Source organism: Elephas maximus, chromosome 13 (assembly GCF_024166365.1).
Source record: "Elephas maximus indicus isolate mEleMax1 chromosome 13, mEleMax1 primary haplotype, whole genome shotgun sequence".
Taxonomy (NCBI): domain Eukaryota; kingdom Metazoa; phylum Chordata; class Mammalia; order Proboscidea; family Elephantidae; genus Elephas; species Elephas maximus.
In genome coordinates, this window is record NC_064831.1 from 74,590,941 (window position 1) to 74,616,759 (window position 25,819).

The 25,819-nt window shown below is 41.6% G+C and overlaps 1 protein-coding gene and 1 long non-coding RNA gene across 2 annotated transcripts in view; one reads left to right on the forward strand and one right to left on the reverse strand.

The window, feature by feature from the left end:
* LOC126087814 (uncharacterized) overlaps window positions 1–21,472 on the reverse strand; it is a 35,979-nt gene extending 14,507 nt beyond the window's left edge. The window contains exon 1 of the long non-coding RNA XR_007519880.1: window positions 21,093–21,472. This is a non-coding gene — a long non-coding RNA (uncharacterized LOC126087814). The remainder of the gene's footprint in view (window positions 1–21,092) is intronic.
* The window catches only part of SEC11A (SEC11 homolog A, signal peptidase complex subunit), a 43,692-nt gene continuing 39,326 nt past the window's right edge, over window positions 21,454–25,819 (forward strand). The window contains exon 1 of the mRNA XM_049905638.1: window positions 21,454–21,679. Coding sequence (XP_049761595.1) covers window positions 21,629–21,679 — 51 coding nt within the window. The 5' untranslated portion in view covers window positions 21,454–21,628. The remainder of the gene's footprint in view (window positions 21,680–25,819) is intronic.

Genomic DNA, 25,819 nt, shown 5'->3' on the forward strand with positions numbered 1-25,819 from the left:
ATAGAGTTAACTGGCCCAAGATCACCCAGTGCGTGAGTGGTTGATCTGTGATTCAAAGCCAGGTGGGTCTGGCCTAACCTCTGTACTAAGTTGCTTCCTTCAGGCAGGCCAGGAGGATTATATTAAGGAAAATACCAGACATGCCTCTGTGATTGATGGGGCCCAAAAGACTCATGTGTCAGCAAGATTGACAGCCCAGCGAGCAGAGAAAATACCATGTCGGAGTCCCTCATTTGGAAAATTTAATTCCTTAGGCCTTATCTTTATCTGGCCTGGCGTCACCTGCCCAAAATATCTGGATTATTTTCGTAAGAGACATTGTTTCCACGCCTGCACTGAAGGAAAATCTTCTTAAACCTTCCCAGATCCACCCAGTTTATATGAATCTCTCCTGGTCCTATGCCTTCCTAACACATTCTTTTCACCTCAGTTATTTCTCAGTCTATCTTCTCCTCCAGGCTGTAAACTCCCAGAAGGGAAGGCTTGGTGTTAGCCATCTCTGTATGCCTAAACCCCTTTCTTGTCTGTACTTGGCATTATGCTTCCTATTTTACAATGTGAAGCTGGCCCAACTGTGGCCCAGCTTCCCACAGAAGTCTCCTTTGATTAAGGCTATGCCTAAAATAATCTTTCCCCTTTCTGAGTCTCTGTAGCATTTATAGGAACCCTGGTTGCGCAGTGGTTAAAGCCCTTGGCTGCTAACCAAAAGGTTGGCGGTTTGAACCCACCAGTCACTCTGTGGGAGAAAGATGTGGCAGTCTGCTTCCATAAAGATTTACAGCCTTGGAAACCCTTTAGGGCAGTTCTACTCTGTCCTACAGGGTCAAGATGAGCTGGAATGGACTTGACGGCAGTGGGTATAGCATTTATAAGGAGCCCTGGTGGCACAGTGATTAACTGCTTGGCTGCTAACAGAAAGGTTGACAGTTAGAACCCACCAGCCACTTTATGAAAGAAAAGACTTGGCAACCTGCTCCCAGAAAGATTACAGCCTAGGAAACCCTATGGGACAGTTCTACTCTGTCAAATAGGGTCACTGTGTGTTGGAATCGACTTGACAGCAGGCTACAACAACAGCATTTATAGGCTAGCAGTTATACCTTAAATTATTCTCTTTTATAAAGATACCTCTTTCCTGCTGCAAACAATATTGAAAGTGCATCAAGGACTAGGTCTATATCTTCTGCTTTTTAATTAGATAAATCCTCTTTCAGCCTTGAGCACACACTGTCGGCACTGTCTCTGTTGATCTGAGTGAAGATAATCTTATCCTTAGAGTCTTCTTTGATCCATCTGTCTCTGGCAGGGCTGAGTCTCTTAGGCTTTAAGGCTTCCATGCATTCATTGGGCAAATCTGCTGCAAAAGATCTCTTTAAAGTGTTAAAAAGCAAAGATATCGCCTTGAAGACTAAGGTGCACCTGACCCAAGGCATGGTGTTTTCAATCATCTCATATGCACATGAAAGCTGGACAATGAGTAAGGAAGACCGAAGAAGAATCAATGCCTTTGAACTATGGTGTTGGTAAAGAATATCAAATATACCATGGACTGCCTAAAGAACAAACAAATCTGTCTTGGAAGAAATACAGCCAGAGTGCTCCTTAGAAGCAAGGATGGCAAGACTTGTATCACAACTTTGGACATATTATTAGAAGGGATTAGTCTCTGGAGAAGGACATCAGGCTTGGTAAAGTAGAGGGTCAGAGAAAAAAAAGGAAGACCCTCAATGAGATGGATAGACACAGTGGCTGCAACAATGGGCTCAAGTATAACAAGCATTGTGATGATGGCTCAGGGCGAGGCAGTGTTTCGTTCTGTTGTACACAGGGTTGCTATGAGTCAGAACCGATTCAACGTCACCTAACAATAACAGCATGCATTCATTCAACAACTTTTTTTTAGTGTTTATACCATGTCAGTTGTTGTTGTTGGTAGTTGCCATTGAGTTGGCTCTAACTCATGGTGACCTTCTGTGTAACGGAACAAAACGTCGCCTGGTCCCTCATGATTGTTGGTATGTTTGAGTTAATTGTTGCAGCTGTTGGGTCAATCCATCTTGAGGCTTTCCCTCACTTTTACTGACCCTCTACTTTACCAAACATAATGTCCTTTTCTAGCAATTGGTCTTTCCTGATGACATGTCCAAAATGAGTAGAAGCTTCATCATCCTCATTCCATCCTTGCTTCTAAAGAATATTCTAGTTTTACTTCTTCTAAGAATTTTTTCTTTCTTTTGGCAGTCCACGGTATATTCAATATTCTTTGCTAGTGCCACAGTTTGAAGGCATCGATTCTTCTTCCTTTTTCATTATTCAGCTTTTGCATGCATATGAGGCAATGCACCTTAGTCATCAAAGTGATGTCTTTCCTTTTTAAAACTTTGTTGTTGTTGTTAATTGCCTTTGAGTCAATACTGGCTTATGGCTACCCCATGTGTGCAGAGTAGAGCTGCCACATACGGTTTTCAAGGCTGTGACATTTCAGGAGCAGGTCTACAAGCTTGTCTTCCAAGGCACCTCTGGGTGGGTTCAAACTGCCAGCTTTTTAGTCAGCAGCCTCATTCCTCTAGCGTCTTAAAAACTTCAAAGAGGTGTTTCATCAGTTGCTGGGGGAAAAGGTCGATAAGAAGGTCCCTGTTCCCAGGAAGCTCAATCTGGTGAGAGCAACAAGTACTGGAGCCCTGGTGGTGCAGTGGTTAAGTGCCTGGTTGCTAACCAAAAAATCCATGACTTGAACCCACCAGCCACTCTTCGGGAGAAAAATATGGCAGTCTGCTTCTGTAAAGATTTACAGCCTTAGCAGCTAACAGATACATGAGGAAATGCTCATGATCATTAGCCATTAGAGAAATGCAAATCAAAACTACAATGAGATACCATCTGAGCCCAACAAGGCTAGAATTGATCCAAAAAACGCAATAAATGTTGGAGAGTTGTGGAGAGACTGGAACATTTATGCATTGCTGGTGGTAATCTAAAATGGTTCAACCACTTTGGAAACCAATTTGGCGCTTCCCTAAAAAGCTAGAAATAGAAGTACCATACGATCCAGCAATCCCACTCCTTGGAATATATCCTAGAGAAATAAGAGCCATCACACGAATAGATATATGCACACCCATGTTCATTGCAGTACTGTTCACAATGGCAAAAAGATGGAAACAACCTAGGTGCCCATCAACAAATGGATAAGCAAATTATGGTATATACAACAATGAAATACTACACAACGATAAAGAACAATGATGAATTCACAAAATATCTCACAGCATGGATGAACCTGGAAAGCATTATGCTGAGTGAAATCAGTCAGTTGCAAAAGGACAAATATTGTATGAGACCAATATTATAAGAACTCAAGAAAATGTCTAAACAGAGAAGAAGACATTCTTTGATGGTTATGAGGGTTGTAAGGGAGGGAGGGAAATGAACTTGCGGTATAAATTATCATCTAAGGCACACACACACAAAAAAAGATTTACAGCTTTGGAAACCCTGTGGGGAAACTCTACTGTGTCCTACAGGGTCACTATGAGTTGAAATTGACTCCATTGCAATGGAGAAGTACAGTGAAGGCTTCCCAGTGGAAGGTGATATATGAACCAAGTTTGAAAGGCAAGGAGGAAAAATAAATGTTGAGGTTGGGTGGGGGGCTTTTCAGGTATAGGAAACACTTCACACAAAAGCCTCCAAGCATGGGAGGAGTGAGACTAGTCAAAGAGGTAGGCAGAGGCCAGATCATAGGAGGCCTTTTGCTAAGGAATTTGACCTTATTCTGAAAGTCATGGGGACCTACTGAAAGATTTTATGTAAAAAGGGAACATAATGTGTTGGATAAATCACTCTGGCTACAGTGTGAAGAATAAATTGGAATGAGTTAATACATGGGAGCAAGACTACAGGCTGATAGGCCAGTTAGGAGTTCATTGCAGGATTCCAGGATAAGTGACACTAGCCTCAACCAAAGTAGTCACAGTGGGGATGGAGAAAGTTGGTGAATAAGAGAGATAATAATTAAGAAAGTAGAATAGTAGGATTTGGTGACTAATTGGATTTGGGAGGTGAGGAAGAGGGAATAAGCAAGGCTAACAATCATATTCCTTTTGTGGTTGGGTGGTGCCATTCATGGAGATTTGGAGCATAAGAGAAAGAACAGGTCTTTCATGGGAAGTGTTGGGGGTGGGGAATATGACATTGGGGCATATCGACTTTGAGGTATCTGTTGAAGTATCTACAGGCTGCTAACATCCAAGAAATGAGTGCTGTAGATATTGGAGAGTTGAGTGCGCAGAGAAAATGACTGAAGTCATGAGAACAGGGGAGATCACTCAGAAGCATTATGCAGAGTAAGAACGGTGTGCAGGATTCCAACATCTAAGTTGTAGGCTAAAGAGTCCATGATGGAAACCAATCCAGAGAGGTAGGAAACAAACTGGGAAAGGGGACCCGATGGACCAAGAAGGAAAGGAATTTCAAGCAGCTTTTTTATGACTCTCAGCAGTGGTATCAGGCAGAAACCAGCTTTCAGTGAATTCAGGAAAGCATAGATGGAGAAGAGGAAACCCAAAGAATAAACTGCTCTTTCAAAATGTTTGGGAAGTTAGATGCAGAAGAGACCCCTATAGGATTGACGGATGTTTTAAAAAAAGTACATATGCATCTCTTGAGTGTGGAAGGAGGAGGCACAGGGACCTTTCTGGGGTCATTGAAAGATACTTTATCGTGATGTGGGTGATGGTTGTTAAATGGATGTATATATATGTTGAAATTCATTGAGCTGTATTCTTAATATTCTTGTATCTTACTATATGTAAGTTATACCTCAATAAAGCACTCTTAGCATAAAAACTTTGTAAGAAATATTTGAACATGACCATATGGTGAGAAAAGAGAAAGTTGTGGGAGAGATGTTGAGAAAGAGAAGGAATGATTAAGGTAACAAGGTCCCAGAGAAGGTGGGAGGGACTAGTTTTGAACAGGTGGAAGAATTAACTCTAGACAGGAGAAGGGATGTCTCTTTCACTGACAGAGAAAGAAAAGAGGAGGTGTTGATGGTTATGGAAGCAGATAAGTTGGGTAAGGGGTAGGGCAAAAACTCAAAGGAATTTCTCTTTAATTACTTTCTTCCCCCCATGAAACTGGAATCCAGAGGTAGTGGTTTTAAAAATATGCCCACAAATTCTCTGATACTCCTCCCTTTAAGAGGGGGAACTTAATTCCCCTCCCTTTGAGTCTGAACTGGTTTTGCTTCTAACAAATAGAATATCAAAGAAATTATGGTATATTATTTATGATATTAGGTTATAAAAAGACTGTGACTTTTGTCTTCGTAGGGTATTCCACCATCCCAGTGTTCCTGAGACTGAGGGGTTTTCTGGGATGCAGAATTTTCAGTGCAAAAACCAGGAAAGTTCTGGGCAAATTGGGACAAGCTGGTCACCCTAATCTTGGGCTGGCTCCTTCTCTCGGATCATTCACTGTTGTGGAAGCCAGCTGCCATGTTGTAAGCTGCCCTATGGTGAATCCCGCAAGGCAAGGAACTGAGGGAGGCCTTTGGTCAACAGCCAGCTAGGAACTGAGGCTTCAATCCCACAGTCCAGGAGGAACTGGGACCTACCAACAACCACATGAGTGAGCTTGAAAGCAGATTCTCCCCAGTTAAGTCTTCAGACGAGACTACGACTTCCCATCAACAGCTTGACAACAACTTTGTGAGAGACCTTGACCCAAAACTACCCAGCTATGCTGGTCCCAAATTTTTGACCCACAGAAACTGTGAGATAATTGCTGTTTTAAGTTGCTACATTTTGGGGTAATTTGTTATGCAAAAATATATAATTCCACAGATCAATGAGACTGAAGGACAAGTGGTGAGATGGGTTTTCAGGGCCTAGCACAGTTGGGTTACTCTCTCCAGCAGCTCTAGACAACTCTAGAAAATGTGCTCATCCACCTTGTATGCCATGGATATTGTGCAGTATCCAACAGTATTGTTTTTTTTCCCCAACAGTATCTTTTGATAAAGGAATTTTGCCAAAAGCTTATTTAGCTTCCTTACTGAGCAGATTTATCATTAACATTGTGACTGCTTTTTAAAGCTTCTTGGCAAGCATGTGACATGTCCATGTTTTGACTATGACAAGTGTAATTTTAAAGGAAGTCTTTATTGTTTTGATGACTTATCTTTAGGGAGAAATTCATCAATGTTATGTTAGGAAACCTTATTTTGTTTCCCCTCCTTTGAAAAATTTGTCTTGATTATTGGATTGGCCAGTGACTTTTTTTTAAAAAATTGGCATGAAAGCTTCATTGGCTTTTTGCCACTATTTGACTGAGTTTTATAATATACTGCACTGAGAACTAGGGGCAAATAGATCACTGGTTTAATAAAACATGCTTCTTAGAGGCTCACCATGTTTCCTATTAGTACTTTCATTTTTCATTGGAAATCATCATACTTGTGGATTACCTAGTCCCAGCACTATCATATTCACCTTGCATATTTGTTTGTACTGGATTCCTGGTCAGTGTCTTCACTTACAACTTTTCTCTGAGTTTAAAGTACTCATTACACCCCGACATCACTGGGAGGAATCATAAAAAAAAAAAACAGGAAATAACAAATGTTGGAGAAGCTGTGGGGAGATTGGAACTCTTATGCACTGCTGGTGGGAATGCAAAATGATACAGCCATTTTGGAAAATGATATGGTTCTTCCTTAAAAAGCTATAAATAGAAATACCATAACATACATCCTAGAGAAATAAGAGCCATCACATAAATAGACATGTGCTCACCCATGTTCATTGCAGCATTATTCACAATAGCAAAAAGATGGAAATAACCTAAGTGCCCACCAACAGACAAATGGATAAACAAACTATGGTACATACACACAGCGGAATCTGTGAAACATCTCACAACATGGATGAATCTGGCGGGCATTATGCTGAGTGCTAATAAGTCAATCACAACGGGACAAATACTGTACGAGACCACTATTATAAAAACTCTTGAAAAGGTTTACACATAGAAACAAACAATCTTTGATGGTTATAAGGGAGGGAAAGGGTGGGGAGAGAAAAACAGTAACTAGACAATAGATAATATCGAGCCCTGGTTTGTAGTGGTTAAGAGCTCGCTGCTAACCAGAAGGCCAGCAGTTCAAATCTACCCCTGTGGGGCAGTTCTGCTCTATCCCATAGGGTCGCTATGAGTCAGAATCAACTCGACGGCACCTAACAACAACAGACAACAGATAAGTGGTAACTTTAGTGAAGGGTAAGACAGTACACGATACTGGTCAAGTCAGCAAAACTTGACCAAGGCAAGGTCATGGAAGTTTCATAGACACACTCAAACTCCCTGAGGGACTAAGTTACTGGTCTGAGGGCTGGGGACCATGGTCTCGGGGGACATTCAGCTCAACTAGCATAACACACTTTATAAAGAAAATGTTCTATGTCCTACTTTGGTGAGTAGCATCTGGGGTCTTAAAAACTTGTGAGTGGCCATTTAAGATACTCCGCTGGTCTCACCCCATCAAGAGCAAGGGAGAATGAAGAAAACCAAAGACACAAGGGACCACAACAACCACAGCCTCCATCAGAATGAGTCCAGCACAACTAGATGGTGCCTGGCTACCACCACTGACTGCTCTGACAGGGATCACAATAGAGGGTCCCAGACAGAGCTGGAGAAAAATGTACAACAAAATACTAACTCACAAAAAAAAGACCAGACTTACTGGTCTGACAGAGACTGGAGAAACCCCAAGAGTATGGCCCCCGGACACTTTTAACTCAGTACTGAAGTCACTCCTGAGGTTCACCCTTCAGTCAATGATTAGACAGCCATAAAACAAAATGAGACTAAATGGGCACACCAACCCAGGAGCAAGGACAAGAAGGCAGGAGGGGACAGGAAAGCTAGCAATTGGGAACCCAAGGTTGAGAAGGTGAGAGTGTTGACACGTTGTGGGGTTGGCAACCAATGTCACAAAATAATACATGTATTAACTGTTTAATGAGAAACTAATCTGCCCTATAACCCTTCATCTAAAGCATAATAAAAAACAGAAAGAGATTTTTTTTTTAAAAGTACCCATTAACTTTTCATTAACTTCCAACAAGCTAATTTGAGCTACTGACTCACTTTGTGAATTGAGAATGAAATGTAACGCAATGAAAATGCAAAGCAAATACATCAACCATGGCACATATTATGAAAGAACACATTAGTTTCGATTAACTACATCATTTTAGCTGAATATTAGCTGAGACAAACTATAAAGTCAACACAACACAATCAAGAGCAAAATGTGTACTGAGAGTATGATTTCTAAGGAAATCAGAATGAATCTAACATTTAAGATTTGTGAAACAGATGTGAATAAAGCTTTTTCATTCCACCAAAACAGCCTGTAGACAACTTGATATATCACTGGCCCAGGACTACATGCTGGAAACTTGCTGACACATTGGGAGAAAATGACAGAGTTAGGTGATTGAAGGAGTCATTGAGGTGGAAAACAGTAAATGGAGCAAGAGAGAGCATAAGCTGAAAGAATATGGACAGCGTGGTCCCGCTTATGTAAAAAATAAAAATAAAAAGATTGTAAATTCAATAGCAAAAAGATGAACACAACCAAAGTGCCCATCAATGGATGAAAGGATTATTAAAATTACGATATATTCACATAATGGAATACTATGCAATGATAAAGGACAACAACGAATCTGTGAAACATTTCATAACGTGGAGGAATCTGGAAGGCACTATGATGAGAAAAAATTAGTCAGTTGCAAAAGTACAAATACTGTATGAGACCACTATTATAAGAACTCAAGAAACAATTTAAACACAGAAGAAAATATTCTTTGATGGTTATGAGCATGGGGAGGGAGGGAGAGGGATATTCACTAATTAGATAGTAGACAAGAACTGTCTTAGGTGAAAGGAAAGACAACACACAATACAGGAGAGGTCAGCACAACTGGACTAAACCAAAAGCAGAGAAGTTTCCTAAACACAACCAAACACTTCGAAGGCCAGAGTAGCAGGGACAGGGGTCTGGGGACCACGGTTTCAAGGGACATCTAGGTCAAGTGGCATAACAAAATGTATTAATATAATATTCTGCATCGCACTTTGGTGAGTGGCATCTGGGGTCTTAAATGCTAGTAAGCAGCCACCTAAGATGCATCAATTGGTCTCAACCCACCCGGAGCAAAGGAGAATGAAGAACATCAAAGACACAAGATAATTATGAGCCCGAGAGACAGAAAAGGCCACATAAACCAGAGACTGCATCAGCCTAAGACCAGAAGAACTAGATGGTACCCGGCTACCTACAACTGCCCTGACAGGGAACACAACAGTAAATCTCTGATGGACCAGGAAAACAGTGGGATGCAGACCTCAAATTCTCGTAAAACGACCAGACTTAATGGTCTGGCTGAGACTGGAGGGACCCTGGAGGTCATGGTCCCCAGACCTTTTGTTAGTCCAAGGCTAAAACCATTCCCAAAGCCAACAACTCTTCAGACAGGGATTGGACTGTACTAAAAGACAGAAAACAATACTGGTGAGGAGTGAGTTTCTGGCTCAAGCAGACACATAAGACTATATGGGCAGCTCCTGTCTGGAGGTGAGATGAAAAGGCAGAGGTGGACAGGAGCTGGCTGAATGGACACGGGGAATACAGGGTGAAGAGGAGGTGTGCTGTCTCATTAAGGGGAGAGCAACTGGGAGTACATAGCAAGGTGTATATAAGTTTTTGTATGAGAGACTGACTTGATTTGTAAACTTTCACTTAAAACACAATTAAAAAAAAAAAGACTGTAAATTGCCAATGCATAGAAAAAAGCACTAGAAGGAAAAACATCAAACAGTTAATAGTGATTAGCAGTCTAGCAAGGGGATTGAGTTGGAGAGCAAAGAGAACTTTCACGTTTTACTTTATATATGCCTGTCTCGTTTTAATCTTTTACAATGAGGACATACTCATGTATTATTTGTATAATTATAAACACACAGAGAAATGAAAGAGAAGTAACAATTAGAAGGTGGGTTATGGGAGCATAAGTGTTCAAATATGGAGTACTACATGGATGTGGCCATGGTGGCAATTGTGTGTGTCCAGTAAGTAACATTTTAGGTTTATTTCCTCTGTGGCAATAGACCACCTGCAGGCCAGCCTAGCCCAGTTCCTTAAGGTCTGGGCAAGGTTGGAAAATCAAACTGGATTATTCAAATACATTTTATAGTTTCCTGCCTCTGCATCTTTATTTGTGCAATTCCTTCCACTGGGTATGTCCTTTTTGCTTGTCAATTTTACCTCCTGGTATACTGTACCATTATCTCAAGTGTACTCTCCCCTCAGAGGACCTTCTTAAGCTTCCTATGAAGCTACCCAACTAAACTGACTTTTTCCACATCTAAAATCCCATGCGTTTGTCAGTTTCTGTACCATGGTGGTTTGCGTACTATGTAATACTATGCCACCAGTATTACAAACACCAGCGGGGCTGCCTGTGGTGGATAGGTTTCAGCTAAGCTTGCAGACTAAAACAGACTAGGAAGAAGGACCTGAAAAAATCAGCCAGTGTAAACCTTATGAATAGCAGCAGAACATTGTCTGATATAGTGCCAGAAGATGAGCCCCTCCAGTTGCAAGGCACTCAAAAGATGACTGGGGAAGAACTGTGTCATGGATTGAATTATATCCCCCGAAAAATGTATGTATCAATTTAGCTGGGCCATGATTCCTGGTATTGTGTGGTTGTCCTCCATTTTGTAATAGTAATTTTATGTTAAAGAGGATCAGGTCAGGTTGGGATTGGAACACCCTTACTAAGATCATATCCCTGATCCAAAGTAAAGATAAAAGGTGGTGACCTGCACCACCTTTTATCTCTCAAGAGATAAAAAGGAAACGGAAGCAAGCAGAGGGGGGACTTCATCCCAGCAAGAAAGCAGTGCCAGGAGCAGAGCGAGTCCTTTGGACATGAGGTCCCTGAGCAGAGAAGCTCCTTGTCTGGGAAAAAACTGATGAGAAGGCTGACAGAAAGAGAAAGGCTTCCCCTGGAGCTGATGCCTTGAATTTGGACTTTTAGCCTATGTTATTGTGAAGAAATAAATTTCTCTTTGTTAAAGCCACCCACTTGTGGTCTTTCTGTTATAGCAGCACTAGATAACTGAGACAAACTGCCTCCTCAAAGTAGAGTCAACCTTAATGATGTGGATGGAATCAACTTTTGGGATCTTCATTAGCTGATGTGGCATGACTCAAAATGGGAAAAAACAGCAGCAAACATCCATTAGTAATTGGAACTTGAAATGTATGAAGTATGAATCTAGGAAAACTGGAAATCATCAAAAATGAAATGGAATGCATAAACATGGATATCCTAGGCATTAGTGAGCTGAAATAGACTGGTATTGGCCATTTTGAATCAGACAACCATATGGTCTACTATGCTGGGAATGACCAATTTGAAGAAGAATGGTGTCACATTCATTGTCAAAATGAACATTTTAAGATCTATCCTGAAGTACAATGCCATCACTGGTAGGATAATACCCAATGCCTACAAAGAGTACCAGTTAATACAACTCTTATTCAAACTTACACACCAACCACTAAGGCCAAAGATGAAGAAATCAAAGATATTTGCCAACTTCTGCAATCTGAAATTGATCAAACATGCAATCAGGATGCACTGATAATTACTGGTGATTGGAATGTGAAAGTTGGGAACAAAGAGAAAGAAACAGTATTTGGAAAATAATGGCCTTGGTGATAGAAACAATGCCAAAGATTGCATGATAAAATTTTGCAAGACCAACAACTTCTTCACTGCAAATACCTTTTTTCAACAACATAAGTAGTGACTGTACATGTGGACCTCGCTGGATGGAATACACAGGAATCAAATTGACTACATCTATGGAAAGAGACGATGGAAAAGTTCAATATCATCAGTCAGAACAAGGCCAGGGGCTGACTGCGGAACAGACCATCAATTGCTCACATGCAAGTTCAAGTTGAAACTGAAGAAAGTTAGAACACATCCATGAGAGCCAAAGTACAACCTTGAGTATATCCCACCTGAGTTTAGAGACCATTTCAAAAACAGATTTGATACTACCCAACTCATTCTATGAAGCCACCATCTCCCTGATACCAAAACCAGGTAAAGACATTACAAAAAAAGAAAATTATAGACCTATATCCCTCATGAACATTGATGCAAAAATCCTCAACAAAATTCTAGCCAATAGAATCCAACAACACATCAAAAAAATAATTCACCCTGATCAAGTGGGATTTATACCAGGTATGCAAGGCTGGTTTAATATCAGAAAAACCATTAATGTAATCCATCACATAAATAAAACAAAAGACAAAAACCACATGATCTTATCAATTGATGCAGAAAAGGCATTTGACAAAGTCCAACACCCATTTATGATAAAAACTCTTACCAAAATAGGAATTGAAGGAAAATTCCTCAACATAATAAAGGGCATCTATGCAAAGCCAACAGCCAATATCACTCTAAATGGAGAGAACCTGAAAGCATTTCCCTTGAAAACGGGAACCAGACAAGGATGCCCTTTATCACCGCTCTTATTCAACATCGTGTTGGAAGTCTTAGCCAGGGCAATCAGGCTAGACAAAGAAATAAAAGGTATCCGGATTGGCAAGGAAGAAGTAAAGTTATCACTATTTGCAGATGACATGATTATATACACAGAAAACCCTAAGGAATCCTCCAGAAAACTACTGAAACTAATAGAAGAGTTTGGCAGAGTCTCAGGTTATAAAATAAACATACAAAAATCACTTGGATTCCTCTACATCAACAAAAAGAACACCGAAGAGGAAATAACCAAATCAATACCATTCACGGTAGCCCCCAAGAAGATAAGATACTTAGGAATAAATCTTACCAAGGATGTAAAAGACCTATACAAAGAAAACTACAAAGCTCTACTACAAGAAATTCAAAAGGACATACTTAAGTGGAAAAACATACCTTGCTCATGGATAGGAAGACTTAACATAGTAAAAATGTCTATTCTACCAAAAGCCATCTATACATTTAACGCACTTCCGATCCAAATTCCAATGTCATATTTTAAGGGGATAGAGAAACAAATCACCAATTTCATATGGAAGGGAAAAAAGCCCCGGATAAGCAAAGCACTACTGAAAAAGAAGAAGAAAGTGGGAGGCCTCACCTTACCTGACTTCAGAACCTATTATACAGCCACAGTAGTCAAAACAGCCTGGTATTGGTACAACAACAGACACATAGACCAATGGAACAGAATTGAGAACCCAGACATAGATCCATCCACGTATGAGCAGCTGATATTTGACAAAGGACCAGTGTCAATTAACTGGGGAAAAGACAGCCTTTTTAACAAATGGTGCTGGCATAACTGGATATCCATTTGCAAAAAAATGAAACAGGACCCATACCTCACACCATGCACAAAAACTAACTCCAAGTGGATCAAAGACCTAAACATAAAGACTAAAACGATAAAGATCATGGAAGAAAAAATTGGGACAACCCTAGGAGCCCTAATACAAGGTATAAACAGAATACAAAACATTACCAAAAATGATGAAGAGAAACCCGATAACTGGGAGCTCCTAAAAATCAAACACCTATGCTCATCTAAAGACTTCACCAAAAGAGTAAAAAGACCACCTACAGATTGGGAAAGAATTTTCAGCTATGACATCTCAGGCCAGCGCCTGATCTCTAAAATCTACATGATTCTGTCAAAACTCAACCACAAAAAGACAAACAACCCAATCAAGAAGTGGGCAAAGGATATGAACACACATTTCACTAAAGAAGATATTCAGGCAGCCAACAGATACATGAGAAAATGCTCTCGATCATTAGCCATTAGAGAAATGCAAATTAAAACTACGATGAGATTCCATCTCACACCAGCAAGGCTGGCATTAATCCAAAAAACACAAAATAATAAATGTTGGAGAGGCTGCGGAGAGATTGGAACTCTCATACACTGCTGGTGGGAATGTAAAATGGTACAACCACTTTGGAAATCTATCTGGCGTTATCTTAAACAGTTAGAAATAGAACTACCATACAACCCAGAAATCCCACTCCTCGGAATATACCCTAGAGATACAAGAGCCTTCATACAAACAGATATATGCACACCCATGTTTATTGCAGCTCTGTTTACAATAGCAAAAAGTTGGAAGCAACCAAGGTGTCCATCAACGGATGAATGGGTAAATAAATTGTGGTATATTCACACAATGGAATACTACGCATCGATAAAGAACAGTGACGAATCTCTGAAACATTTCATAACATGGAGGAACCTGGAAGGCATTATGCTGAGCGAAATGAGTCAGAGGCAAAAGGACAAATACTGTATAAGACCACTATTATAAGATCTTGAGAAATAGTAAACCTGAGAAGAACACATACTTTTGTGGTTACGAGGGGGGGAGGGAGGGAGGGTGGGAGAGGGTTTTTTTATTGATTAATCAGTAGATAAGAACTGCTTTAGGTGAAGGGAAAGACAACACTCAATACATGGAAGGTCAGCTCAATTGGACTGGACCAAAAGCAAAGAAGTTTCCGGGATAAAATGAATGCTTCAAAGCTCAGCGGAGCAAGCGCGGGGGTCTGGGGAACATGGTTTGCGGGGACTTCTAAGTCAATTGGCAAAATAATTCTATTATGAAATCATTCTGCATCCCACTTTGAAATGTGGCGTCTGGGGTCTTAAATGCTAACAAGCAGCCATCTAAGATGCAGCAATTGGTCTCAACCCACCTGGAGCAAAGGAAAATGAAGAACACCAAGCCCACATGACAACTAAGAGCCCAAGAGACAGAAAGGGCCACATGAACCAGAGACCTACATCATCCTGAGACCAGAAGAACTAGTTGGTGCCCGGCCACAATCGATGACTGCCCTGACAGGGAGCTCAGCAGAGGACCCCTGAGGGAGCAGGAGAGCAGTGGGATGCAGACCCCAAATTCTCATAAGAAGACCAAACTTAATGGTCTGACTGAGACTGGAGGAATCCCGGTGGCCATGCTCCCCAGACCTTCTGTTGACACAGGACAGGAACCATCCCCGAAGACAACTCATCAGACATGAAAGGGACTGGTCAGCGGGTGGGAGAGAGACGCTGATGAAGAGTGAGCTAATTATATCAGGTGTACACTTGAGATTGTGTTGGCAACTCTTGTCTGGAGGGGGGATGGGAGGATAGAGAGAGAGGGAAGCCGGCAAAATTGTCAAGAAAGGAGAGACTGAAAGGGCTGACTCAAAGAAAAAAAAAAAAAAAAAAGGAAAAAAAAAAAAAACAGATTTGACACATTGAACACTAATGACTGAAGACCAGATGAGTTGTGGAAATGATATCAAGGAAATCACACATTAAGAAAGCAAGAGGTCATTACAAAGACAGGAAAGAATGAAAAGATCAAAATGGATGTCAGAAGAGACTCTGAAATTTGCTCTTGAAGGTACAGTAGCTAAAGCAAATGGAAGAAATGATGCAGTCAAAAAGCTGAACAGAAGATTTCAAAGGGTGGCTCAAGAAGACAAAGTAAAGTATTATAATGAAATGTGCAAAGGCCTGGAGATAGAAAACCAAAAAGGAAGAATATGCTCAGCATTTCTCAAGCTGAAAAAGCTGAAGAGAAAATTCAAGCCTTGAGTTGCAATAGTGACGAATTCTACAGAGAAAATATTAAACGATGCAGGAAGCATCAAAAGAAGATGGAAGGAATACACAGTCACTGTACCAAAAAGAATTGGCCAACGTTCAGCCATTTCAGGAGGCAGCATATGATCAAGAACCGATGGTACTGAAGGAAGAAGTCCAAGCTGCACTGAAGGCATTAGTGAAAAACAAGGCTCCGGGAATTGACAGAATACCAACTGAGATGATTCAACAAACAGATACAGTGCTGAAAGCACTCACTCGTCTATCCCAAGAAATTTGGAAGACAGATACCTGGCCAACTGACTGGAAGAGATCCATATCTGTGCCCATTCCAGAGAAAGGTGATCCAACAGGATGTGGAAATAATCAAACAATATCATTAATATCACATGCAAGTAAAATTTTGCTAAAGATCCCCAAAGTCCATCAAATGGGGAAAAGACAGTCTTTTCAACAAATGGTGCTGGCAAAACTGGATGTCCATCTGCAAAAAAAAATGAAATAAGACCCATACCTCACACCATACACAAAAACTAACTCAAAATGGATCAAAGACCTAAATATAAAGCCAAAAACTATGAAGTTCATAGAAGAAAAAATAGGATCAATGCTAGAGGCCCTAATACGTGGCATTAACAAGATACAAACCACAACCAACAACACACAAACTCCAGAAGATAAGCTAGATAACTGGGATCTTCTAAAAATTAAACACTTATGCTTGTCAAAAGACTTCACCAAAAGAGTAAAAAGAGAACCTACAGGCTGGGAAAAATTTTTTGGCTATTACAAATCAGACAAAGGTCTAATCTTTAAAATCTATAAGAAAATTCAACACCTCTACAACAAAAAGACAAATAATTCAATTAAAATGGGCAAAGGAAATGAACAGACACTTCACCAAAGAAGACATTCAAGTGGCTAACAGACACATGAGGAAATGTTTGCAATCACTAGCCATTAGAGAAATGCAAATCAAAACCACAATGAGATATCATCTCACCCTGGCATTACTGGCACAATTCAAAAAAACAGGAAGTAACAAATGTTGGAGAGGCTGCAGGGATATCGTAACTCCCACGTTCTGCTGGTGGGAATGCAAAATGATACAACCTTTTTGGAAAAAGATATGGCACTTCCTTAGAAAGCTAAAAATAGAAATACCATATGATCCAGCAATCCCACTCCTAGGAATATATCATAGAGAAATAAGAGTCGTCACACGAATAGACGTATGCACACCCAAGTTCACTGTAGCGTTGTTCACAATAGCAAAAAGATGGAAACAATCTAGATGCCCATCATCTAGATGGCATCTAGATGCTATGAGTCGTTAAACAAACTGCGGTACATACACACAATGGGGTACTACATAACGATAAAGAACAACCATGAACCTGTGAAGTATCTCACAACATGAATGAATCTGGATGACATTACACTCAGTGAAATAAGTCAATCACAAAAGGACAAATATTGTATGAGACCATTACTGTAAAAACTCATGAAAAGGTTTACACACAGAAAGAGACAATCTTTGACAGTTACGAGGGAGGGAAGAGGTGGGGATGCAAAAACACTAAATGGACAATAGATAGGTGGTAACTTTGGTGAAGGGTAAGACCGTACACAATACTGGGGAAGCCCGCACAACTTGTACAAGGCAAGGTCATGGAAGCTCCATAGACATAGCCTGAGGGACTGAATTGCAGGGCTGTAGGCCCTGGGGACCATGGTCTTGGGGAACATCTAGCTCAATTGGCATAACATAGTTTATAAAGTAAATATTCTACGTTCTACTTTGGTGAGTAGCATCTGGAGTTTTAAAAGCCTGTGAGCAGCCATCTAGGATACTCCACTGGTCTCACACCTTTGGGAGAAAGGAAGAATGATGAAAACTAAAGATACAAGGGAAAGATTAGTCCAAAGGACTAATGGACCACATCTACCACAGCCTCCACCAGACTGAGTCCAGTACACCTAGATGGTGCCCGGCTACCACCACTTATTGCTCTGACTGGGATCACAATAGAGGGTTGCAGAGAGCTGGAGAAAAGTGTAAAACAAAATTCTAACTCAAAAAGAAAGACCAGACTTGCTGGCCTGACAGAGACTGGATAAACCCTGAGAGTATGGCCCCCAGACATCCTGTCAGCTCAGTAATGAAGTCACTCCTGAGGTTCACCCTTCAGCCAAAGATTAGACAGGCCCATAAAACAAAACGAGACTAAAGGGGCACACCAGCCCAGGGACAGGGACTAGAAGGCAGAAGGGAACAGGAAAACTGGTAATGGGGAACCCAAAGTTAAGAGGGAAAGTGTTGACATGTCATGGGGTTGTTAACCAATGTCATAAAACAATATGTATACTAACTGTTTAATGAGAAACTAGTTTGTTCTGTAAACTCTCATCTAAAGTACAATAACAAAAAATAAAGTAAAAAATAAAAATTTGCTGAAGATCATTCAAAAGTGATTGCAGTAGTACATCGACTGGGAACTGCCAGAAATTCAAGCTAGATTCAGAAGAGGACACGGAACAAGGGATATCATTGCTTATGTCAGATGGATCTTGGCTGAAAGCAGAAAATACCAGTGTTTACCTGTGTTTTATTAACTATGCAAAGGCATTCGACTCTGTGGATCGTAACAAATCATGGCTAACATTGTGAAAAATGAGAATTCTAGAACACTTAATTGTGCTCATGAGGAACCTGTACATAGAACAAGATGCAGTTGTTCAAACAGAACAAGGGGATACTGTGTGGTTTAAAGTCATGAAAGGTGTGCGTCAGGGTTGTATCCTTTCATCATACACATTTAATCTGTATGCTGAGCAAAGAATTTGAGAAACTGGACTGTATGAAGAAGAACGTGGTTTCAGGGTCCGAGGAAGACTCGTTAACAGCCTGCAATACGCAGATGACACAACCTTGCTTGCTGAAAGTGAAGAGGACTTGAAGCAATTTACTGATGAAGATCAAAGACCACAGCCTTAAGTATGGATTATACCTCAACGTAAAGAAAACAAAAATCCTTACAACTGGACCAATAAGTGATATCATGATAAGTGAAGAAAAGATTGACGGTCAAGGATTTCATTTTACTTCAATCCATAATCAATGCCCATGGAAGCAGGAGTCAGGAAATCAAATGACATATTGCATTGGGCAAATCTGGTGCAAAAGACCTCTTTAAAATGTTAAAAAGCAAAGATGTCACTGTGAGGACTAAGGTGCACCTTACCCAAGCCATGGTATTTCCAATCGCCTGGTAAGCACACAAAAGCTGGGCAATGAATAAGGAAGACTGAAAAACAATTGATGTCTTTGAATTATGATGTTGGTGAAGAATATTGAATATACCTTGGACTGCCAGAAAAATGAACAAGTCCGTCTTGGAAGAAATACAGTCAGAGTGCTCCTTGGAAGCAGGGATGGTGAAACTTCGTTTCACATACTTTGGACGTGTTATCAGGAGGGACCAGTCCCTGGAGAAGGACATCATGCTTGATAAAATATAGGGTCAGCGCAAAAGAAGACCCTCAATGAGATGGAATGATGCAGTGGTTGAGAAAATGGGCTCAAGCATAACAATGATTGTGAGGATGGTTCAGGACTGATCAGGTTTTTGTTCTGTTGTATATACGGTCATTATGAGTTAGAACCTAGTAACAACAAAGTCTCACAGGACTTTTTACCTCTCTTAGGACTCTTTTCCTCACCATACAAAAGATGGATAGAGGCTCATAGCCATTTAAATGGCTGCTGCTGACACTCATCTTCAGATTCAAATCCAACATTAGCAAGCATATGTCAAGTGGTTCTAGAATTTAGGTTAGAATCCATATCCAATATTTATCAACAAATATGTATTGAGTGTCTCTTATGTGTCAGGCACTGTTGTGAGAGCTTACATGTATTTTTCTCCATAGGCCTTCCTAATTTGAAGAAATCAGTAATTCCTTTTTTAACTCAATAAATATGGGGTGCCCAGGGCAGTTGGAATGCAAACACACACACACATACACACGCACATATATCTCTCAACAAATTCAACAAATATTTATTGGATACCTTAATATGTGCCAGACTCTTTATTTGGCACTGGGAATTTAACCATGAACAAAACACTAACGGGTTCTTGAACTTTACTGATATATAATTTACATACCATACATTTCATCCATTTAAAGTGTACAATTCAATGATTTCTAACACATTCACAGGATTGTGCAACTATCACTATGATCAATTTTAGAACATTTCCTTCACCCCTAAAATAAGTTCTGTATAACCCATTAGCAGTGAACTCCCCATTTCTTCTAATTCTTCCAGCCCCAAGCCAACTGCTACTTTTTGTCTATACGGATCTGCCTCGTTTGGACATTTTACATAAATGGAGTCATACAATAAATGGTCTTTTGTGACTGGCTTCATTTCACAACAAGGGTCATCCATGTTGTAGCATGTTTGGCAATCTTCTTTATTGCCAAATAATATCCCATGGTATGCATATACGGCCTTTTATTTATCTACTCATCAATTGACAGACATTTGAGTTGTTTGCACTTTTTGGAAACTACAAATATTGCTGCTATGAACATTCAAGTGCAAGCTTTTGTGTGGACGTTTTCATTTCTCTTGGGTATATGCCTAGGAGAGGAACAGATGTTAAATATGGTAGCTTTATATTTAACCTTTTGAGGAATTGCCAGACTATTTACCAAACTGGCTGCCCTATTTTACCATAGTATACGAAGGTCTCAACTTCTCCACATCCTCACCAAAACTCGTACTGTCTTTTTGATTACAGCCATCCTCCAATATATTTGTAAACTTTTTAAAAAATAATTTTAGATATACTGAAGAAGTGCAGTGGTAGGACAGTGAGTTCCAGTATGCCTTTCACTCAGCTTCCCCTAATGTGAGAAAACTAGTATTTCGAATAAGAAAAGACACCATAGCAAGAGATCAGCTCTGGTTCCTGTCCGCGGAAGTGGACTTTAGAAGCTCAGAACAGTCAAAGCAAACCCTGTTTATACAGAGGAGACAGACGGCAGCGAGAAGAGGGTCACATCTAGGAGCCCGAGGTAAAAACAAACAAACAAACAAACAAACCAGCAGTAGAGTTTAGGGAGACAAAGTCAAATCCTGTTACTGGAGTCAGCGCCAGGGAGGAAAGGACTTCCTGACAACCCTCACCGCTGGTGTTCTCACCACACTAGACTGTTTGGCGGTTGTCTAATTGTAGCGACTTGTCGTCTAACGGGGCTGTAAACCGCTGGGAGATTCAGACAGTGTTTTGGATGGCTCACATGCCCTCCACCCTTACGCAAAAAGCACTTACTAGACCATCCCCTCAGAGCGCTGGAGACTCGCCCCGACCAGAGAACGCATAGCCTGGCGACACGTCCAGCGCCACACCCGGACCGGCGGCCCGGCGCAGGGACACGGCGACCACTCAGAGGCCGTCTCTGCCCGCCCAAGCTGGAGAAGCGGCTCCCGATTGGCCAGGCGTCCACGAGGGCCCGCCTTCAGGAGATTGCGGGGCAGCTGCTCCCGTAACGCCGGGTCACCGCCGCCTTGAGGGGTCTCCGGTCTGGGCGCGGGAGGTGGACTCCAGCTGTTTCTCGGCAGGCGAGGGGCAGAGCGGGCAGACGCTCTAAGACGAGGCCAGGCCCGGAGAATAGACTAGGACTGTCGCGAGTCCCTTTGTCCCTCCGCGAAGGGGCGGGGCCGCGCCGGTTCCAGCCAGCCCCGGAAGCGGAAGTGCAGGCGCCGCGGGGGCTTGTCCGGTGTGAGCGCGGCCAGTGCACTCGCTGCTCCTCCGGCGGGTTAGAGCGCGCGCTCGCTCCGGATCGTGTCCTGCTCTCTGGCCTCATCATGCTGTCTCTAGACTTTTTGGACGATGTACGGCGGATGAACAAGAGGCAGGTGAGGCTGGCCACCTTCGGTTTCCCTGGGTTCCCCTTGTCCTTTCGAAGCCGCCACTGCGGGGCCCGGCCGACCTCTGATCCCTGGGATGAGGGCTTGAGTGGGTCTGCCTGTCGGATCACTCCCAGTCTTTAGGGTTCGTCCGCTCCCTATTTTTAGCTCCCGTCTGATTCCGGGCCTGCTAGGGGTGAAGTAGGAGACGATGTCTTCACGTTCCCTTCTTCCCAAAGAGGAAGGGGAGCGAATGGAGACTGTAGGGTGCTTTGTAAGTGAGAGTTGGGAGTGCTTATTGTTTTAGGCATTGTAAGGCGGCAAACTCATGGATCCTCTAATCCGAGCGATTTCCCACGGATTCCGGAGAGACTAGGTTTAGCAGTTCACCGCTACTCCAGGTTCTGGGGCGCTCTGGGAGGCGGTCGTAGGCCCCACAAAAGCAATTTTGCTGTTTTCAGCCCCTGTCAGCTCGCCTTGTCCAGGCGGACCCCAGCGGACTGCACCTACATTTCCCTGGACCACCTCTGAGTTCTGATTTGGAACCCTAAACTATACTTGCCCTTGAGATCACTTAGTATTAAGGTGGAAGCCCTCAGGATATTTGGGTAGACAACCCAGTATTAGTGGCAAATAGTCGTTGCTGTCGAGTGGATTCCGACGCATAGCAACTCTATAGAGGACAGAGATGAACTGCCTTGTAGAGTTTCCAAGGAGTGCCTGGTGGATTCGAACTGCTGACCTTTTGGTTAGCAGCCGTAACACTTAACCACTGTGCCACCAGGGTTTCCAATTAGTGGCATAGCATAAAAAAAAAAGCATAGTGATCTTGAAATTTAAGTGCCCTAATTTTCTTCTTCAACTTTATACCATCTTGGCCTTCTAGATCCTATGTTGAGATGGTATTGGCAATACTGCTATATTTTTTCATTAGAGAAGGTTGCCCCTTTTTGTTTCCTGTACCTCAGTGCATCTTTAGAGCCCAGTTTTGTTTTCTTTGGATGTCTTTATAATATTCTTCTGTTAAGGATTATCCTGATTAGTCCAAGAGTTTTTCTTGAATTTGTATTTTGCACTACTTAAAATTGCCGTTTAGGGAAGTAGGTATACAACCTCTCCTTACTCCCTTCAACTAGCTCAGTGTCACATCCTCTCATACATAATTCCCAATTCCTTTGGTTAGAATTGATCATTCTTTTCAGCCTGCACAGAACATTTGTCAAGGTGCCACAGGTGTTTCTTGGAAGAAATATGTATTCTGGGCCTACTATTTATTGTACTGAAGGAGCCCTGGTTGCACAGTGGTCAAGCACCAGGCTGCTAACAGAAAGGTTAATGGTTTGAACACACCAGCCACTCCTTGGGAGAAAAGACCTGACGATCTACTCCCATAAAGATTACAGCGTAGGAAACCCTATGGAGCAGTTCTACTCTGTCAGAGTTGCTATGAATTGGAATTGACTCGACAGCACACAGCAAAAAGAACATTTATTATACTGGAATTCCTGGATGGCACAACAGTTAAGTGCTTGGCTGCCAACCGAAGGGTTGGCCATTCCAGTCCACCCAGAGGAACCTCCAAAGAAAGGCCTGGTGTTATACTTTAGAAAAATCAGCCATCGAAAACCCTACGGAGCACAATTCTAGTCTGACACTCCTGGGGTCACCCTAAGCCAGAGTTAACTCAATGGCAACTGGTTTTGTTTTTTAAAATTTATTATGCTAAGTACAGTGAGAGGAATACACAGATAAGACAGATCCTGTGCCTTCGTGGAGCATATGTAGAAAATGGCTAAGGCAAAGCAGTATCTTTTTGGAGCTCTTGCTATTTGTGAAGTACTTTATATACCTGTGAGATAGGTAATGTTATCCCCATTATGCAGATGAGAAAATAAGGCTTAATGAGAAGCAATACAGTATAGAGGTTAAGAGTATGGACTCTGAAGCTGGACTTTTGAGATTGGAAGTAGCTCTGCTACTTACTAGCTGTGTGACATTGGGCACGTAATTTAACTTCTCTGTGCCCTCAGCATAGGGTTTTTCTGAAGATTGAATGAGTTAATTCATGTAAAGCTCTTAGAACAGTGCCTGGCACATGGTAAGTATTAGCTGTGATGTTGTTAGATTTAGTAATTTGCATAAGGTCAGAGGTGAATGGCAGAACCTACATTTGAACTTAGGTCTGACACCAAAACCCAAAAACTTAACTATTACACCATACTGCCTCAGGTTCTAGCAGTGGTAGACCCTCAACGAGATGCATTGGCACAGTGGCAGCAACAGTGGGCTCAAACACAGCAATGATTTTAAGGAGGTGCAGGACTGGGCCATATTTCATTTTGTTGTACATAGGGTCGCTATGTATTGGAATCGACTCGGCAGCACCTAACAACAACAGCGGTAGCGAAGTTACAAGGGATTTCCAGTCAGAAAATTAGGAACATCTTCAAGAAGGAACTGACGTTTAAGCTAGATCTTAAAAGACCTTACTGGTAGCAGCATCTTCGTGGATGGTTAGGATTTTGATAATTCAATATGAAGGGGAAGGAAGAACATTCACCGAACACTTGAGAACTTGCTATGTGATAGGCTCTGAGGCTGCAGAGACGTACAAGGTACACTCTCTGCCTGCAAAGAGTTTACTAGTCTAAAAGAGAAAGAAAAATATCAATCATTGCAGAACAGTGTGGTAAATACCGTAACAAAATTATAGGCAGAGGAACAGAAACATGAAGATAGAATGAGGAGGCTACTCTTCCTTTCCGTTTCCCTAATATGGAATGATTGGTGGTTTAGAGTCCCATGCGTCCAGGACACTTGGTTAGTAGGAAGTTTGTACGGTAAAATTATCCTTCTGCCTCCTAGAGATTGTTGTTGGGAGGGGTTGGAAGGGACTGGATAGCATGGGAGTGGGATGAAGGAGAGTTATGAAATGAGGTTTTATTTGTACACAATATCTGAAGAAAAGAATTGACAGTGATTATAGATAATGAGTGGAGCCCTAGTGGCGGCGTGGTTAAGACCTTAGGCTGCTAACCGAAAGGTCTGCTGTTCAAATCCACCAGCTGCTTCTTGGAAACCCTATGGGGCGGTTCTGCTCTGTCCTACAGGATCACTCTGAGTCAGAATCAACTCAACGGCAAGGGGTTTGGTTTTTTTTTTTTTGGTTTGTAGATGCTGAGAAGGAGCCCTGTGGCGCAACAGCTGCTAACCAAAAGGTTGTGGTTTGAATCCACCCAGCAGCTCTGCGGGAGAAAGACCTGTTGATCTGCTCCCATAAAGATTACAGCCTAGAAAACCCTATAGGGCAGTTCTTCTATGTCACATGGGGTTGCTATGAGCGGAAACTGGCTGGGCAGTGCCTAATAACATAGATGCTGAGAGCCAGTAAAACGAAAGAGGGAGACTAGAAGTTTGGTATTATGGCTCTAAAAACTGCTGTCATTTACATAACTTTTCTGTTTATGCCTAATTACATATCATCAAATGTCTAATTGGTTTGTGTGACTTTGATTTTTTCCTTATCAGCTTTATGGAGGAATGCTTGATAAATGTTTACAGTTATTTACACCCATCATTATGAAGGTACAGAGCATTTCTGTCGCTCACAAAATCCCTTATGCCCTTTTGTAGTCCATCCCTCCTCTAGCCCAAAGTAACCACCGATTGGCTTTTTGTCCCGGTAGATGGGTTTGCATTTTATATAAACGAAATCATAGACTATATACTCTTTGAGTTTTGAGTTTTAGTTGATTTTTAGCAATATCTTATTTAAGTCTTTAGTTTGAGGTTTTATGTAATGTAATTTTTTGTCCACTTCACAAATTTCAAAAATAAAGTGTTTTGCTCCTTTACGCCATCCTGTACTGTGTTGCCAGATAAATCTCCCCTCCCCTGCTCTTAAACCTCTATTAGCTCCCTATTGCCTTTCAGATTAAAGCCCAAACCCTTAAAAGTCTGAGTAAAAGTCCCAGTCATTTTACAGCCTGCCATCTCATTCCCTCTCAGTTTCAGTCTTGTTCAGTTTACTTTTTCCTACCTATTTTACATCATTGTCTCTATGAACATTGTTCTGGTCAAACCTTACGTACTTAGCTGTCTTTAGAACTCCCCTTATATTCTTGGTGAATCTTTGGGACTGCCCTAGAA